The sequence below is a fragment of the Sander lucioperca genome, chromosome 16 (genome assembly GCF_008315115.2).
Source record: "Sander lucioperca isolate FBNREF2018 chromosome 16, SLUC_FBN_1.2, whole genome shotgun sequence".
In the NCBI taxonomy this organism is placed as follows: domain Eukaryota; kingdom Metazoa; phylum Chordata; class Actinopteri; order Perciformes; family Percidae; genus Sander; species Sander lucioperca.
Genome location: NC_050188.1, coordinates 131,687 through 150,810, shown reverse-complemented (window position 1 = coordinate 150,810; position 19,124 = coordinate 131,687). Strand labels below are relative to the sequence as shown.

The 19,124-nt window shown below is 42.3% G+C and overlaps 1 protein-coding gene across 2 annotated transcripts; it reads right to left on the bottom strand.

Moving 5' to 3' along the window:
• Positions 1–165: 165 nt before the first annotated feature.
• Positions 166–18,774, bottom strand: LOC116047834 (ATR interacting protein). 2 transcript variants are annotated; one of them, XM_031296843.2, is made up of 18 exons: positions 18,471–18,774; positions 17,179–17,489; positions 14,925–15,007; positions 12,950–13,120; positions 11,863–11,975; positions 11,417–11,562; positions 11,221–11,319; positions 9,566–9,671; positions 8,048–8,218; positions 6,234–6,489; positions 5,902–5,955; positions 5,471–5,646; positions 4,809–4,945; positions 4,194–4,285; positions 3,622–3,708; positions 2,981–3,059; positions 2,620–2,841; positions 166–468 (listed from the first exon to the last, which is right to left on the bottom strand). In XM_031296843.2, exons 2-18 carry the CDS (start codon positions 17,486–17,488, stop codon positions 395–397), a joined length of 2,376 nt encoding a protein of 791 aa, XP_031152703.2. In that variant the 5' UTR covers position 17,489; positions 18,471–18,774; the 3' UTR covers positions 166–394. The 2 variants fall into 2 exon arrangements, with proteins under 2 accessions (XP_031152703.2, XP_031152705.2); XM_031296845.2 differs by having other exon boundaries at positions 11,221–11,316.
• Positions 18,775–19,124: the final 350 nt, after the last annotated feature.

Below are 19,124 nucleotides of genomic sequence, written 5' to 3'. Positions count from 1 at the left end.
TATACACAGACCTAGTATCCAGTGCAAAACAATGTATTGATGTATTAAATAAAGGTATGAACCATAGAGGGAAGTAACAGCTGTTAAAGTTAACTGTTAAAGAAGAGTACAGACGAAAAGACAAGAACAGAAACGACCTACAGAACACGAACTCTGACTGCAGCAGTTTGTCTCACCTTCATGTTTTATTGTTAAATTGCATCAGACAGCAGAATAAGTCCTGTGACTGTCCCATCACTTCAACCAGGCTTTTCTCTTAGCCTTCATTTCCCTCCAACATCCATTTCCGTCTCTGTTCTGTCCTCATCTCCATCTGTAATATTGAATCCGCAGTCAGCGAACTGTCCCTCGTGTCTGCTCATTGGTCACTGGGGGAGTCGGTGGCAGCAGCCAATCAGGAGCCAGTTTCAGTGTCCATGTCGTCAGTGTCGTCGCCCTCCGAACGACAGATCTCCTCCAACGCCAGCTCTGACAGACAGGAAGCAGAAAACAGGAGTCTGTTTACTTCTGAGTTCTGAGTGGCCAAAAGTATGTGGACACCTGAACATTTCCTGTAAGGTGTCAAAGTTATCTCTCTAACTAAATTGAATGATGAAACTAGGGGTGCCATATAATGCAGTTCATGATACTACATGTAGAAATCTGAATAATATAATAAATATTGTGACATTTACACCATGATTATATACACAGCAACAACACCCATGGCTGAAAGAGAAAACACACCAATACCGACCTGATTAAGTGGATAAGGTATCAGCCGAGATGTGATCGACACACATTATATTCAGTTTCATTTTTTGCAAGTTGAGAAAAGTAGATTTAGATGGTAGAGTCAAATGGCTCAACCATCTTATTCAGGGGAGGTTGTGTGAGGAAAATGTGTGTTAGATAGTCGGTACCAAAAGTGTTAGGTTATCCCAGTTAACTTACAGGTGTTACTGACACAACTAATAACTAGTGATATCTGACCGCTTCAAGAGCCTGACAGGAGAGACGTGACCGACAAGCTCCACAAACGTGGGATTTATGTTCTGCTTTAACTGATTTTTCATGTTTTACCTTTAAAGTGGCCGTATTATGCTCATTTTCAGGTTCGTAATTGTATTTTGAGGTTGTATCAGAATAGGTCTAAATGGTTTAATTTTCAAAAAACACCATATTTTTGTTGTACTGCACATTGCTGCAGCTCCTCTTTTCACACTGTGTTCAGGTCTCTGTTTTAGCTACAGAGTGAGACCTCTCACTGCTGTAACATCTTAGTTGGGAGTCGCAAATGCGCAGTAGCTAGGTAAGATTACATCATCTAGCTAGCTGTTTGTTTCTACAATTTCAGTAGTACAAGGCAGGATTAGCCGGGAGACTTCTTCTAAACGAGGGCGCACTTCCAACTTTGCGTGGAATACGTGCAGAACAGGGACATGTAAGAGAGAAGACACACCAGCCCGATAATCGGGCGTCGGGCAGTCTGGCGAGGTCCGTGACTCGAGTCTGTTCAGTGTGTCCCGTGCCGTCGGCCGTCCGAGGAGCTGTTGGCCTTCATTTGGGCCGACCCGACATGTTCAGTCGGAAACAGGGCAGTCGGGACTCGCCCGGAAATGGGGAGCGGATGAGCCGCTCAAAATCTGACGAAAATCTTTTAAACTGACCTTTGTCAATCTGAAATGAAGACAGATTCAGCAACTGCACGGCCTATTTCTCGCTTAAAATGTTTTCAGAAACACGTTTTGGTGAACTATTTTAGTACAATATGAGATCGTATTCTGAACAAGCCGCCATGACAGTCTGGCTGTGAATTTCCGGAGAAAAAAGAACCACGTGACGCGTTCGTCCAATCAGCTGCCGGTTTTCATTTTCTGGGAAATAATCAGACTGTTAATGGAAACAATACAGAGCAGCGCCGCCTGCTGCTATGGAGACGTATTATGTTTCGCGCACGCGCAGAGCGTACGCTCAAGTCGGCGTCGCCTCAGTGTGTTTCTGAGGCATTTTTTGGACCTCGGGGACCGTCGGCAGAAAAGGCAGTCGGACTGATCAGTCGGGATCAGTTCGACTGCCTTTTCTGCCGACGATCGGCCCGTCTGGTTGGTGTGTCAGGGCCCTAAGTAGTTCTTTTGTAGATTATGGTGAACTAGTGTGTGTTGTAGCAGTGTTTTGCCATTCAGAACGAGCTAGCATGCTACGGTTAGCCACCTCGTTCCGGCTAGTGACGTAGAAAGCCCTGCCGATTTTGAACAGCTCACCCGGAGACTGAATGCAGGACACATTCAGAAACCTGTATCTCACTCAAAACAGCATGGATGATTTTTTTTTCTTTTCTTTTTTTGTATGCGTGTGGAAGCACCAGAGACACAAAATAACAACCTAAATCCCAGAAAAAGTGATTTTTTTTCATAATATGGGCACTTTAAGACAAAAGGCTTCAGGGTTATGTTTGATCAAAATGAAAACGTACTGCTAGCTGTCCTTCTCGCGTTGTTGGATATACCTGACAACAACTGGGTGACGCTAGAGTTACAAAATGAACATTTACAGCTGCAAACTATTTTTTCAGCGTTTAACTTCACAAAACATTGTGCGAGCGTACATCTATGTGTGTGCGTATGTGTGTGGGTGTACCCTCGCTCTCGCTCAGCTCGGGGATCTTCCTCAGCGTGTCTCGTACAGCGGGGATCACCTGGTCATACATGTGCAGCAGCGGCCTGCAGCTCTCTGAGAAGCTGCCGTGATGCAGCAGCAGCCAGTGCAGCAGCAGCAGACACTCTCTGAGCAGCGACGCCGCCGGGCCACGCCACCATTGCAACGAGGGGGCGGGGCACTTCTGTGAGGGCGGGGCCGGGCCTGAAAGAAAGTTTAAAAAAAACAACAAACAACTCTGAGTGGTAATTGAATATTTTAGTTTGTTGTGTGTCAACAACAGTTTTAGTGACAGAGGGTGAATATTTGCAGCCTTGTATTTTAAATCTGATGTGTGACTGACCAGTTGAGTCCGTAGGGTCCCGAGAACCACGAAGATCCAACCACTGACGATGGAAAACAATCACCACTGTTTGAACCAACTGTGAGAGAGCGAGATAAGAGGCTTGTGTAGAAAGGTGCAACCCAGTGTTTAGTGTCACTGTATAAAGAGAGCAGTATTGGGAGTAACACGTTACAAAACTAACGCAATTACAGTAATGTATTCCTTTTTGCTGTAACGCAGTAATATAACGCATCACTAATTCAATTTCGGTAATATTATACCCGTTACAATCTCAGTAACGCGAGTTACAATGCATTTTAACCCAACCTTTTGTGGTGTTTTTCTTAGTTACTTTGCATATTCACATTAATTATACAAAATACTATGAATAAACTAGGATATATTAAAGTGGACAAAGATGAGACTTTACTGAACCTGTGGTGAAATTCACAAGCTACCTTCCAAGTCATACGTCCACTGTTATTTTGGTGAAAGTAACTTAAAAGTAACGCAAATGTAGTGAAAAGCATTACAATTCAGAGACAGTAATATTGTAATATAACTAATTACTCTCAATTGACAGTAACTAGTAACCTATAATGTATTACATTTTGGAAGTAACTTGCCCAACACTGAAAGAGAGGGTCAGAGAGTTTTACCTCAGTGTGACATTGGCAGGTGCTGTGCTGGCTGGCGGTGCAGCTCTCTGCTCTCTGAGTCTTCAGTCTGCTCAGCAAACGTACCACCTGAGACACAAAGACAACAATACAGGCCAAAGCACATATACTGTTAATATTCATATAAAAGCTGAATTAAAAGTGTAGCTGCGGCGAGCACAAAACAATGATTGCTGAGCTTTTATAACAACACTGAGGGTTGGAATTACCTAGTTCAAATAATTGATTCACTATAATGTCGATTTCCACAGTACTGATTCCATCAGTACAACAGAATCATGTTGTAATCACCACTAGCGCTATCACTTTTTCTTCTCTTTCTACTAATACGGCTTCATTAATACATTCATTCTGGTCAGTTCTACTTTGTCATTGTTTTCACCTGCTATGCAACTCAACACTAACATTTATCAAGACAACAAGTATACATCAAAAGCAAATTAAAGCAGGAGCGGATCAGAAACCATGAATGGGTCTCGCTAAAATATAATCAAACACAGAAAATGTGAAATAAAGGCCTGTTTCTAATGTAGAAAAAGTGTGCGTTGTGTTACCTGCAGGTCCAGCAGAATCCAGTCTGTGTGTGTTGCCTGGTTGTCTGGTCTTGTTCTGATGAACTGGAACAACTTCAGGAAAATACATGGGTCTGAAGAAAACAACAACAAAAGTCAAATGCTGCTGCAGTGAGCTTAATTTAAAATCATGTGGAGAAGAAACCTAAACAATGGAGTGAATATGTGACGCTATTGGTACCAGGTTCTTTTCTCTATTTCGTTTTCCACTGTGGATAGTACCCGCGGCATTCTCAGCTGATCGCCATAACTCTGGCGTGTGTAATTGTACAGCTTGGTGCACGGCGTAGTTTTGCGGGGCTGCCATTTTTAAAATCAGGGGCAAGTGATTAAAAAATTGCGGTCGCTATTCTGCAGGGTTTTGACTCCACCTTTTAGTATCTGCTCAACTCGGTTGGAAACTCGACCGTGGTGGTACCAAAAAAAAAAAAAAGTACAAGGTATTAGACAATATCCACAACTTTTGCTATAAAAACCAAAAAAAGATGTTGAGTTTAGTAGAGTCGTACCATGCAGTCGAAACACTGCAATAGTATATAAATGACATTAGTAAATGTCAACGCAGTTACAGTGCCGTAGGTTTGGGTGGAGACTCACCGTGCTGAGAGCAGAGCTGCTGAGCCAGTGTCTGGTGGTCGGACATAGACGTGAGGACAGACACACTCCCCGAAACGGTCTGCAACCTGCAGTCTGCTGACAAACACACACACACCACCTGCAACACACACTGCAACCTGAGAGAGAGAGACAGAGACATAGACAGGTGTGACCAGTGTAAACCCATTAATTCATAATGTTAAGATACTTGTGCAGTAAAAACTGAGTGGCTTCTTTTTGTTTCTGGACCGTTGGGCGGACTGAAAAATTCACATGTCATTGGTTATTTTTACTCTCTCTTACGTCACCATAGTGACTCAGTGCAGGTAGCGTACAGTCAGAGATGACATAACTTAGAGTCAGTGGAAAAGTCAGAAACCCACACACACTCCCTGCTCAGCCACTCCTCTCCCTCCAGTAGTATTCCTCCCAGGTGAGTGTTGCATCATGTGTGTTCCTGTATACTTGGTAATGTAATTGGAGGAATGTAAAAAGAACAGAATGTGTGCTAAAGGGTGTTTCAGAGTGGGGGAAGTTTCAGTTGTCAGCTGGTTGTTGGTAAATTTGCCTGTTTGCAGTCACACATTTAAGTGTGAGTGAGAGTGTGTGTGTGTGTGTGTGTGTGTGTGTGTGTGTGTGTGTGTGTGTGTGCTTGCGTGTACCTGTCCACGTGAGTGTCTGGGGTCCTCTCAATAAGGACACACAGGGTCTTTATGGCATTGAGGACAAGCTCCTCATTCTGCGAGCCGCCGCCTTGGCCCGCCTCACACAGCCGCAACACTGACGTCAGCAAGGCATTCTGGGAGCACAGACCCACACCTGCAGTCGAGTGTTCAGTCTAAGACCAGAGGAAGGAGGAGGATTTCATTACATGTTTTACTTTGAGGGGAGATTTAAGTGAAAAATCTCTGTTTATCATAATACCATGATGATCTTAAGCCTCCTGGACAAACAATATGTAGTTTCATATAAACCAGTTCTAACCAGCCCAATTCTACTTTAATAAAGGTGAGGAGGTAAAGTTGATGAAGTTTAATAGATCACAATAAAGTTGAAAGAGTGTTTGTGTGCATCAGCGTGTTTCTGTTTGTACCTGTATGTCTGTAACTCTGCTCTGACTCTCCTTTGACAACACAGCCGCCACCACCTGAGAGACAAGATGAAGTAGTGATGTCAAACACAATTTCAACAAGGAAAGACACACTTATACTGCGTCGAAAATGCCTAAATCAAAAAATAGAAAGGCGCTCCAGATGCAACAGCTATGGAATTTGACAGTGTTGTAATTTACAGAATGAACATGATATCCTGTGTTATCCCTCTGATTTGGACATCTATACATCAGGATAAAACCTTGAGATGTGCCATCTGGTTAGTAAGTTTGAATGTCTGCTGGGTCATTACAGGTGTCTGTGGTGTCATCACCTCGTCACTGTGGGCCAGCACCAGGTACAGGAGCCTCAGAGCAGCCAAACCAGTGTCCTCCACGCTGAAACCAGTCAAACCAGCCTCCTCCAGTCTCCCCAGTCCAGAAGCACTGCCTGCTGGGAGCGAGCTGGCAGCGGTAGAGCTGGACCCACTGCTCCCAGCAGAGGGGGAGCGGACTGAGTCTAGAGCCTGACACAGCCGAGACAGGTGAAGCTCCAACAGAGGGAGGAGGAGGACAGCTCCGGGACACGGCCTACACAAACACACAAAATAATTTAGATTTTTTCTTTTTTTTTTAATGTTTCGCTTCGATTAATGTTATTTGCCCAAATCACACTTAATGTCTGTATCAGTGGTTGTTACACTTTTCAAAAGGGGTCATGCTCAATGATCTTGTTGTTCTTTTTTTTTTTAAATGGTGAAAAGTTTTTAAAAATGTTTAGTATAGAAATATACAAATATTAACAAACATTGGCCTGTCCTCAATACACCCTCTGTAGCCATTGGTCTACATTATCTAGTTTGTTGTATGTTGTCACTTTTGTGTGAAAACCGTATTTCAAATATGGTGAAACAGTAATTCTCAGTGGTGGCTTGATGCCTGAAATGCTGAATGTGCAGGGTTTTTTTTTTAACCTACATTAACACGTTTTGCCATGTGGTCATCTCAGTGCTGCTGTTTCATCATTGGGCCACAAGAGGGCTCTGCTGTCCACAGAACTGTGGTTGCACCTCATAGCCCTTAAGCTGCAGACACACTGACCAGACGGCCGACCCTCGGCAGAAAAGGCAGTTGGACTGATCTGTCTCCCCGAGTTGGTCAAAAAAGTGCCTCAGAACACACCAAAGCGACGAGACATAATACGTCTCCATAACAGCAGGCGGCGCTAATCTGTATTCTCGCCCAAAAATGAAAACCGGCAGCTGATTGGACGAACGAGTCACGTGGGTCTGGTTTCTCCGGAAATTCAAAGACAGACTGTCTTGTCTTGTTCAGAATACGATCTCATATTTTACTAAATAGTTCACCGAAACGTGTTTCTGAAAACATTTTAAGCGAGAAATGGGCCATGCAGTTGCTGAATCTGTCTTCATTTCAGATCGACAAAGGTCAGTTTAAAAGATTTTCGTCAGATTTTGAGAGACTCTAGTCACGCTCATTCTGCTCCCCGTTTCCGGGTTAGTTAGTCAGATGGGTCATTTGAGTCCGACTGCCGGCAGTGCCTGCCCGCCGATTATACATGTCAAATCGGCCAAAATGAAGGCCGACGGCACGGAACACACCGAACAGACTCGAGTCACTGACCTCGCCAGACTGTCCAACGGCCGATTATTGGCTTGGTGTGTCTCGGGCTTTTAATAGCCTCCTCAAGTCCTCCACTTGCCTCCCTTCCTCGCGTCTTAGTCCCACCCACCGAGGAGGCACGGGAGAGACGCAAGGAAGTCATCGGAGGAGAGAGGCAACGAGCAAATGTGTTTTAGAGGGAGGGTCCTTTCCTCTTGGGCGGAGTTAGCAACTCCTTCAGCCGCAAGGCTTCCGGGAAGACTACTCTCGTGTATCCTCGGCTATAGATCCTTGATGATCCCTCCTCGATGCTCGCTCCTCGGGGCAGAAATAAGAGCTTTGAGACGGCCTTCACCGAGGAGGGACAGAACAACATCTGGTTCAGCCGAGGAGTCGAGGAGCTATCAAATAAGGGTTATGAGATGCAGCCTGTGTTTTGTTGTTCTGGATTCTTCATTGAGCAGAAGATATCAACGTCAGTAAAGTTTCAGCAGATCAACTGTAATGTCTCAGTCAGTCAGTCTACCTTTTGTTTCTGCTGCTGGCTGCAGCTGCTGGTCGGTTCTGACTCAGCATGTTGAGGCCAGTTACAGCCAGACTCTGGACCGGACTCAGAGCAGCTCTGGGAGCTCCGCCTACACCGCCACCTACACTGGCTGCAGGATCAGAGTGGAGCAGCAAACCTGCAGACAGCCTGCTGAAGTCATAACATACAACACGACACAGAAAAACACCAACATCAGTTAGTCTTTGATAACAGTTCAGGTCTTTTGTGCTTATAGGGTAACATCAGTATTTTTCAACCTGGACCCTATTTTCCCATGTTTTGTGTCTAAGTGACTAATGGGAACAACAATTGTTGAAATTGGTCCAGTATTAAGAAAGACTGCTGCAGTTGGCAGCAGCAAAACAAGCTGAAATGTAAAGTTAATGGGCAATTGTGCACCTTCAATTTACGTTCACTAAAAGTTGGTGATTTCGGAGCTGTTCCTGGTTTAAAAAAAAAAAAAAAATCTTACTCTTTAACAAAAAGGTCTCTCTCTGTAGGGATCCTTTCTATAATGTCATGAGCAGTCGAACGCCGAACGCCGTGCAACCAGTAACCAGTAACATAGCTCAAACACAGCGTGCGGTGATTCGACTGCTCATGACTGTTTTTCCAAGATGGCGCCCTCATGTAAACATGAGCGCTACTGTCTTTATAATCTTTATATCTTTTTAATAAACTGTCTGTACACTTACAAAGTTCTCAATGCTTCGGTTTACACGTAAGGACCCTCATTATGCTACCGTTGACGTGAGGTGCTATTTTGAGCCTTGTTAGTGGTATAAAATAGCAATTAACCATCTGCCCCGAAAGCTAGTGTTAGCTGCTAACCACCGGTTTGCGTTAAAGTTAGAGACGCATTCGATTAGCATGAAAACAGATCCCAGAGAACGTTCGACTGGGTACACATATTTTATTAACCCCTAGGTTCATTTTGCGCCGGAATTGTCCTTTAACTATGCCCTTGTAGCCGTGCTGCACCAATCACATCGGTGTATTTGATATACGCGGGCCAGAGGCGAGCTAAACAGATGATGACAGTTTAATCTACCAGTTAGCTCCGCTGGTAGCTAAGCGTATGGGGCTCTGGATACGTCACCCTGTGTATTGTTCTGATTGGTCGTAGTGTTATCCAATTGCATGCGGTGAGATTTTCAAATGCATGCTTGGTGCCGCCCCTCGAGTTGGACCATTTTCATTACTCAGTGCCAGACCCTTAATCTTTCGGATTTGGGTCTGGATTTCCAGGCTAGTATCAGACGGCCTCGTGGATGAAAGTGGATGGGTGGATGGACCAGATATTGAAAAAATATCTGTTTCTCTCTGAAGTTACTGCTGCAAACACCTTCCCTCTAACTACTTGTATTACACATATTACACTCCATTAGCGCCCACATTCAACCCTAGGAAGAATAGTCTTTACTATGGTGATGACTAATGGGGATCCTTAATAAACATACAATAAACACTGTCATGGTTACAGTGCAGGGTGTTTACCTGGATGTCAGGTGGATGTCAGTCAGACTCATGGATAGGAGGTGAGAGAGGCCGAGGCTGCTGGGAGACAAAGGCTGCTGCAGCAATAACCCTAGTAGGACCCCACCTGGAGGACCACACACACACACACACACACACACACACACACACGTACGTTGTTGGACTCATGAGAGACCGATTAAAAAAAAAAAAAAAAGAATGGGTAAAATCGGTGCAGCTCTGTGCAGCAAAGGCCGACATATTCCGAGAAGATTCTTTCCCTAGTATGGGCCAAGCTCCAAAAAAACCCCACTGGATCCTACATTTCCCATAATGCTGGACAATTGGATATTGTCTTTCATGAGACCTTCCCTGTCTGGTAAATGCCCTAATTTTATAAACTCGTCTATAGCCTAAAGGCCGTTTTATGGTTGTGCGTAGAATCGTCGGCGTACCCCCACAGACCCCTGTGCGTCTACGCCGGACCCCACGCCGTAGCCTGACATGCACCTCTCAAAAAAATGTAACTGCACGTCGCAGCGACACACGTCGCTCGGCCATGGCTTGGTAGCGTTGGATAAACTGATCCAGTGTCAGTCCCTGGTTACAGATATCACTGTATTTGAATCCTGTATATTTGTAATGTAATTAATAGGGCTGTCAAAATAACGCATTAATTTCGATTAATTAATCAGAGAAAAAATAACGCGTTAAAAAAAAAATAACGCAGATTAATCCATTCCATATTGACGTTTGACCCGGAGCCGTCCTAGCCACCATTCGACTGTAAAATGAAGGAGGAAGACGAGAATGTGCTGCCTGGATCATTCATTGGAACATTTACTTGTAAAAATCTTCCTGCCAACCCTGGCTACCGGAATCTGGTGCCACTGATATGTCTGTGCTTCTCTCTTCTGCTCTGAAACAGACCATACAGGCAACACAAACACCGTTGCGCGTGACGCTAGTTAACACTATACTCGACAGCTGCTAACGTTAGCCTACCAGTAGCTAGTAGCTGGATTAAACACGGTTAAAATGCTGACAGCTAACGCTGTAAAGTGTGACCGTATTTTACTGTAGAGGATTCAACACCGGGATGTAACAATCTGCAGCTGCCGTCGGAAAAACAACACAGACGGTGCGTTCAATGAAACTGGTAAACTACAGCCTTTTGGTGCATTTGAAGTTACTGTAAATGCCCTTTTCCCATCTGGTGGTTGTTTTTGTCGTTCAACAGCAATTTACTAGTGAAATAAGTTATTGTTATACATTATTATTATATCATTTAATTTTGACCATATTGGCCTTAGCAATAAACAAGCCGTTCTTTAATGTCACCAACTGCTGTTTAGTACCCTTTTTTTTTTTTTTTACTTTCTTAAAAAGTATCGGTTCAGGCACCGTTAGTTATGTATGCGATTCATTTCGATTAATTAATCACAGAGTATGTAATTAATTAGATTACATTTTTTAATCGATTGACAGCCCTAGTAATTAATGAATACATGTAATTTATGGATAAATAAATACAATTAAGTCTTCAAAATGTTTTTTTTTTTTTTTTTAAGAATGAATGAGCTGAGAGTCTAATTTCTTGATTATTTAGGCTGACCAGTTGGAAAATTTGTCAGGCAACCAAAGGGATTTCTTATGAGGCAGCACTGCAGACTGACCTCGGAGCTGCAGGTGAGCAGGTCTGACGGACAGGAAGGGGTCTGGGTGAGACGCTTCCCGTCTCTCCCCAGATCTGCTGCTGGACACCCCTCTGTCTGCTGGAACACACAAAACACGCACACGTCAATCAAAGTGGTGTCCTCAACACGCCTGTTTCACCACCACAACTGCCATTAACATCGTCATGTGACCCACAGTCTTTCCGTGTCTTCACCGGTGTCGTTCTGGACGGGACGTGGGCTCCAAACGTCTCCTTGGTGATAAAGCCATTTCCTGTTGGAGAGGAGGAGCTGCTGCCGCTCCCATGATGCAACTGGGCGAGACAGTTTAGCACTTTCGGACTGCGAGAAAGAAGAGAGCAGCCAACCAGATTAGAGATGAGCGGAGGGCAATCAAACATTCCGACTTGATGTGATAAGTCAATTTCAAAAACACACACAGTGGTCAGTCGGACATGTTCATTCTGGAGTCACAGCTGCAACTGTTCCACCGCAGTGACCCACTGACAAAACACCAAACATTTCCTTTGGGTTGTGTTTTGCTTTTCTCTTCAAATGTCTTGTTCAGTTCAAACAACAGTTCAAAAGCCAAAGATATTTAGTTTAAATTGATATAAAACAGTAATATTGATGATGACTGACCTGTTTCTAGGCAGTGGAGAGGCCATCTTGTTTTTGTCCGAACTGTGCAGTTTGGTCTTTATTTCATTGATCTCAGCTTCTTTAAACTGCAGCTCTGACTGCAAAGACTGAACCTGAACATAGAGAACATGTTATTATCATGTTATTCTAGGAAAAAAAAAAAATATATATATATACACATACACATATACATATATATATATATATATATATATATATAGTGCTGCTCATAAGTATTCATACCCATGCTAAAGTTCACTAAAAAGAGGAATAAAAAAAAAATCATCTTTTGGAAATTGATCTTAATGCCTTAATTAACAAAATGAGGAAAAACCCAACCTTTTAAGGACACCAATTTTTTTATGAATGAATAATGTATTGTAAATAAATAAAATGTTCTTCCTTAAAATACAGGGGCCATAATTATACATACCCCTATGTTAAATTCCCATAGAGGCAGGCAGATTTTTATTTTTAAAGGCCAGTTATTTCATGGATCCAGGATACTATGTTTATCCTGATAAAGTTCCCTTGGCCTTTGGAATTAAAATAGCCCCACATCATCACATACCCTTCACCATACCTAGAGATTGGCATGGTTTTATTTCAGTTAGCCTAATAGCTGGTTTGATTTGCATTGATATGGATCTTATCTCAGTTAGCTATTAGGCTAACTGAAATAAAACCATGCCAATCTCTAGGTATGGTGAAGGGTATGTGATGATGTGGGGCTATTTTAATTCCAAAGGCCAAGGGAACTTTATCAGGATAAACATAGTATCCTGGATCCATGAAATAACTGGCCTTTAAAAATAAAATCTGCCTGCCTCTATGGGAATTTAACATAGGGGTATGTATAATTATGGCCCCTGTATTTTAAGGAAGAAATGTTCTTCCTTAAAATACAGGGGCCATTCATTTATTTACAATACATTATTCATTCACACAAAAAAAAATCGGTGCCCTTAAAAGGTTGGATTTTTCCTCATTTTTTTAATTAAGGCATTAAGATCAATTTCCAAAAGATGATTTTTTTTATATATATATATATATATATGCGTGTGTGTGTGTTTCTGCAGCTACTCACCTTCTTGTTGAGCTCCTTCTCCTTTTCACTCTGCTCTCTCTGTCTCTGGGTCTCCAGTTGGATCTGTTTCTGCCTCTGGGCCTCCTTCTCCTGCTGAGCTGCTTTCAGAGAGTCCCTCAGGACCCGGATCTCGCCGCTCTTCAACACAATCTCCTCCTCCACCTCCTTCAGCTAATAATATACACATTTACCAGGACATGTTTATCCAGAGTCTGTTCTTAGCTGGTACAAGTCACTCTGTAATTTCATAGTAATTAATTTCACAGTGGTAGTAAATCTTCTTTGCTTTGAAAGGCCCTACACTGCTCCCATCCACTACACTTTACATTGTCCTTCTAGGTCTGGGCACTGAAATGGGTCCATAACACAGACTATCAAACACTGCCAAGTACTGAAAGCAAATATCTGGTTAGATTCAGAAGTTTTCATGTAAATATGCAAATTTGAATGTGTTGTAATGACTTAAATGATACTTATCAATTACAGAGACAGGACTATGCCTTTTTAGATGTAAATGATGGGTGAAGTATTTATTTAAAAACCCCTAAGAAGCAGTGGTCATTACAAACTCATGCTGTGCAGCCAAACATTGTTTAAATCCACAGCCCTTTATTTAAAATTGTAGTAGAACTACAAGAGTTTGCAAAGAAACACAAGTATGAAAGGATGAACTTTGGACAAATGTGCAAATTAAAGGGGCGCTATGCAGTTTTGGCCATTTCTTCGCCGTTTTCTCGCTTTTTGCTCGCAGTTTTCTCTATAGAGCTCCCCCTACAGCTTCGGAATAAATATTTGGCAGCTGCTATGTTTACTTGTGTCTGACTCCTCGCTCGGTCAGTCTGCCGTTCCCTCTTCCTCTGTTCCTCCGACAATGCTTTCCTAGCTTTCTGCTTCTTTTTTGCCAGCTCAGCCATGACGATAGTGTGAAAAACTCCATCGCTACCTTGTTAGCCGGTTCCTGAATGGGCGTATGTGTGCAGTGCCGTGAAGCAATTTATTACATCGTGAGACCTGATATCACGAGATACTTCCTGAAGCTGAGGCCGGCAGCTAGTTGCAAGGGTTGTTTTTCCGCTCACAGGCGCTAGCAGGGAGCGAGACGCCCACCATTCAACCCGAAAAAAGTCATATAACCATTCCAGTGACTCCGAAGCTGTTCAGTTAAGGTAAATTAAGCTAAAAAAACGGCATAGTTCCCCTTTAAGGACAAGACGTAGAGCATTTGCATTTGATGGAATGGTGCAAAAAGGAGTTGGGGTTTTAATAGTTCAGATATGGTAAACATCATATACAGTAGCTTCAATTAAGAGTTAGAACTATCTGATACAGATTATGCTGTGATACCACCAGAGAGGGTGGAATAAGATGATTTTAACAACTTGAGTTGGTCAAAAGGCTATTTTGTATTTGTAGTCATTAGACATGATGTTACAGCGTCATCAGTCAAAGGTTGTCAAAATAGTTTATAAGTATGCAGAACAATATCAAAAAGTGGAAAATATAGTGTTATAGCATATACTAACAAATAAAGTGAGAATATAACATCTCCCTAACATCTTATGTATGTGTCTCTTGTTTCTTTTGTAATTCATTACATTATTACAAAGAGTTTTGTTACTCGTTTGTGGTTCTCAGTGATGTAAAACCACTTCACAAGTTATTATGATATATTTTTATACTTGCACTCTTTATTTTTGCACTCCTCCCACTTCCCACTTGTATTGCAACTGCTACACAGCAATTTCCCTCAGGATAAATAAAGTTTGATCTTTTATTACCTTAAGAGTCCTGCTCAACAAAATTACGAAGTCATAGGAAACGTAGAAATAACAATTTATCCATGCTATAATCTCACGGTTAAATGGGATATCAAATGCCCTGTTATTGTTTTTACCTGTCCTGCTGATCTTGTGGCTGTCGGATGTTTTAAAAAAAAAAAAAAAGTTTTATCAAGTGAGAAACCAGCAAGTCTCACCTTCCTCTTTAGCTCTGCATGCTGGGCCTCCAGCAGACTGTGGGAGTCTTCTCTGCCCGACCCAAACTGCTGCTGCCTGTTACCTGAACACACCAAACAACAAAGCTTTATAATGTCAGTTAACTGTAACCAGCCCAGTTCTATGTGAAAAAACGACACATAACTACCACTACAGAAACACTGCAAGTCATTTCTTAATACTCTTATTCCTTCTTATTAGAAACTGAACTCAAATGTTGTTAAATCTATCATTATCATTCTACTTTTAAATTTTTTTATTTATTGGAAATCTGTGTTTGTGAACTCTGTGTACCAGAGGACACACTCTTATCTGTGCCTATTAAAATTAGCATGTTTCAAACTAGGGCTGGGCGATAGGGAGATATCACGATATTCTTGACAATATACCTCAATATCGATATTGCGGCGATATTCTAAGGTTGACAATTGGTGCTTTAACAAAATAGCTTCACACTTAGATTTTAGATAAATAATCATCAGTAATGTGGACATAATGTCTAAGTGGGGAAAAGGCAAATAATAGAACAGCTAGAACAGTCTGGTAAGTTCAGAAAAGTACTGTAATGCAGCCTTTAAAACCAGTAAAAGACAACACTTATGTCATATCACCATATTACGATATCCAAAATCTAAGACGATATCTAGTCTCATATCACGATATCGATATAATGTTGATATATTGCCCAGCCCTAGTTCAAACCAAAATTGGCTCTTGGTCATATACAGGTAAAAACGCCCTGGCTTGTTTGTATTTCTCTAAACTAGGCCTGTAACAATTATTACATAATTGTCTTTTTTTTTTTTACAGAATTGTGGGCACTTGACCCTAAACACTAGGGATGGGCAATATATCAATATTATATTGATATTTGAGGCTAGATATCTAATATCGCAATATGACAAGTGGTGTCTTTTCCTGGTTTTAAAGGCTGCATTACGGTCAATTGGTGTAATTTTCTGAACTTACCAGACTGCTTTTGCTGTTCTATTATTTGCATTTACTCACTTAGTTATTATAGTCACAATACTGATGATTATTTATCTAAAATCTAATTGTGTAAATATTTTGTGAAAGCACCAATTGTCAACCCTACAATATTGTCGCAATATCAATGTATTTGGTCAAAAATCGCGATCACGTAAGGCTTGTATCATGTGGACGCGCCAACAGTGTTGTCATTACATAATTCCTCATGGGGGCGACAGAACCTACACACTATAGCTTTAATGCATCCATGGAATATGCACTACGGTAGGGAAGCCAACAATAGCCATGTTAGCTCATGTTAGCTCTAATACTTTGGGTACATGTGCAAGGATATATGAAATTACTTACTGTTATACCGATGCCTAACGTTACCACGTCCACCTGCTGTTAAACAGTGTGCCGGTGGAACACAACCGGCACAGGTCGGTGTACTGCCGTGCAAAGCGAAAAGACCATAACTCAATTTTGGTCGAAAATTAGTTATTGTCATTTTTGGAACATTAAAGATCTGCTTGTGGACAAATACCTTGAGTCAATTTTATTGTTTTGGGGTGAAAATTGTGTGTTGTCTTTATCGTAACTTCAAAAGCTGTAGAGAAGCCAAGGCAGAATACCATAACATCAGTTACGGTTGTTTGTCTTTGTTTCATGGCGCTTCAGAATGCTCAAATTGAGTTAAGGTACTCTGTAAATGCGATGCGCGCGCACGTACATTTTTTTGTAGATAGATTAATACAGGTATACACTACAAAATGTGAAAATTACAATATTATACCTATAACTCAATTGTCAGGACATTAAGATAACTTTAAAGTATTTTTTCTCAGTTTCACACTCTGGCGAGTTAAGGTCTTTTGCCTTAGTAGGGCAGTGTAGTGAGCGGCCACTGCTCAAAGTGCTAATCAGTACGCAAATCGGTTTATGCCGCTGTCACAGCGGCAAATGCCATCAGCAACCGGCAAATGCGGCTGTAGTGAGCAGCATTTGCCGCCAGGGGATCGGCATATGTCTATGTAGCACAGTGGCTGACCATCAGCCACTTTTCGATCTCGGCGTCAATCTTTTTGTCACTGCCCTCGGCTGCTGCCGCCTGCTCTCGGCCACTTTACAGGCGAGGCACAGCTCGCAACAGGGCCTAACAAGTACTCTTCTACTCTCATGGCTTATTTTCACTGCTGTTTTAGTCTACAACAATAAAAGATAATGCAGTTAGACTTTCAGCGATGAGTTCTGCTCTGAACTTACCGAGAGGTTCTCTGCTTGGTATCCCAGCATTCGCTCTGCTCTGATTGGTTGTGGTTCTGCTCACAGAATGGCTCTGCCCTGCAGATGGCGGCTGGGCAGACCCGCGGGCCAGCTCTGTCGGTTTGATTCCTGGTTTAGACCCAAGCCCAGGTGCAGCGGCCGAGGTAATGGCCTGCGAGGAGATGATGTCAATCTCATCCAAGTCGTCCTGGGTGAAGTCCATGTCATCTCCAAACGGGTCATCAAAGGCCACTGCCGTCACTACATCCTGGTTCATGCCTCGGAGGCGCTTGGTGGGGGGGCAGTTCATGCTGTGGGAGAGGAAGAGGAAAGAGACCGGCAGGTTAACCAGCTTCAAACAACTTGTTGGTCTGCAATGTGTTCGGTGTAGCATCAGGGTCCATATTTATAAAGCGTGTGAGAGTATGAAATCAGTTTTAGCTGGCAGAAAATTCACAGAGTGATCCAACTTCATATGAGGTGTAGCTCCTAAGCCTCCTTAAGTACAATCAAAACCGCATCACTCTGAAAAGTTTTGAACAGTTGATTATCTACTCTGAGATGCTTGTTAAATATGGGCCGTGGGTCAGTATCAATAAAGACAATCAATAATAAATAACAATTAACAATGCATTATATTTTAATTGTGATATTTTGTAAGTAAAACGGAATCTGCAACGTAACCAGCTATATTTCTCTGTCGGGTAAATGTAGTAGTACAATGTTTTCCTCTGCAGCAGAAGTACACAGTGTGAGTAGTATACAGTTGGGTTGCATATTAAGCGTTTGAGTGATTTCTGTAAGTTATTTCGGGGGACAATGGTTCTGGAGCAAGCTGCAAGCAGCAATACAGGAGGTCAAGCAATCGGCCCGTTCCTTACAGGCATGTCTTGAACGGTAACTGTACTAGTCAATCAAATTTAGGACAACTCTTCAGACCGTTTTTGGTACGTTTTAAACATACTTTATTCTACTGGCTGACAATGGATTATTCATCAGCAGCCACTGTCAAGCCTCTGCAAGTTGATTTTCATAGATATGACCTGCAACCAGTGGCTACTGCCTGAAAGTAATGAACTCAATCTTAACATTGATTAGGAGTTTGGTAAATGTTAAGTAGGAACGACTCCACAATGTGATATGTAAGAGGTGCAACAGTGATGTGGTCCATGCTCTGCTCAGACCAAAGTGACTGCAGGTTTCTCACTAAACTTAAATCTTCTAAATCACCCAGTTGCTAGTAACTAACGTTAACGTTCGCGTGGTGTCATTTCCTCTGGGTTATCAGTTACCTTCTCCCGGTGGTGCTGCTGTCGCTCCTGTTAGCCGTTAGCTAAAAAGATAGCGCTGGAAAACTAGCTGTGATTTCAATGAGAGGTGGCCTGCTTAGCTAACCCAGGTCACTTCGTCATAACGGTATTTAAATGTCAGTTTACACTTCATGAAAAAGCCATTAGAAGCCTTCAATTAAACGGTGCCTCAGCACTTAATTAAACGAAGAAATGGGTTACATGTTAGCCACTAGCCAGCAGCTAGGTATGGGATAAAAGTGTGTTGTTCCGCCCGCTCCGGTGCCGCTGACAATCTGACCAATCAAATCCCTGCTCTGACAGTCCGACCAATCATAGGCGACCATGCGCTGGCCTGGTTGCTGGACAGGTCCCTGTTCGAGACAAACTGTACTAAACGCGCAATCGACATTTTGCGAAACGTTTTTCCAAGAGTTAGATGAGAATATTGTTATCACTTGCATCTCTTGTACGGTAAATAATAGGCGTATCGTATCGTGGTGGTTAGCTTATTGTAGCACAAAAAATGGAAACAGGAGGAAAGATCTTTAGGACAGAATCAAGTTTATTGCCAAGTAGGGTTTCATATACAAGGAATTTGCCTTGGTATTTTGTTGCATAAAAATAAACATGGTTAGAGAAAATAAAAAATAAAAA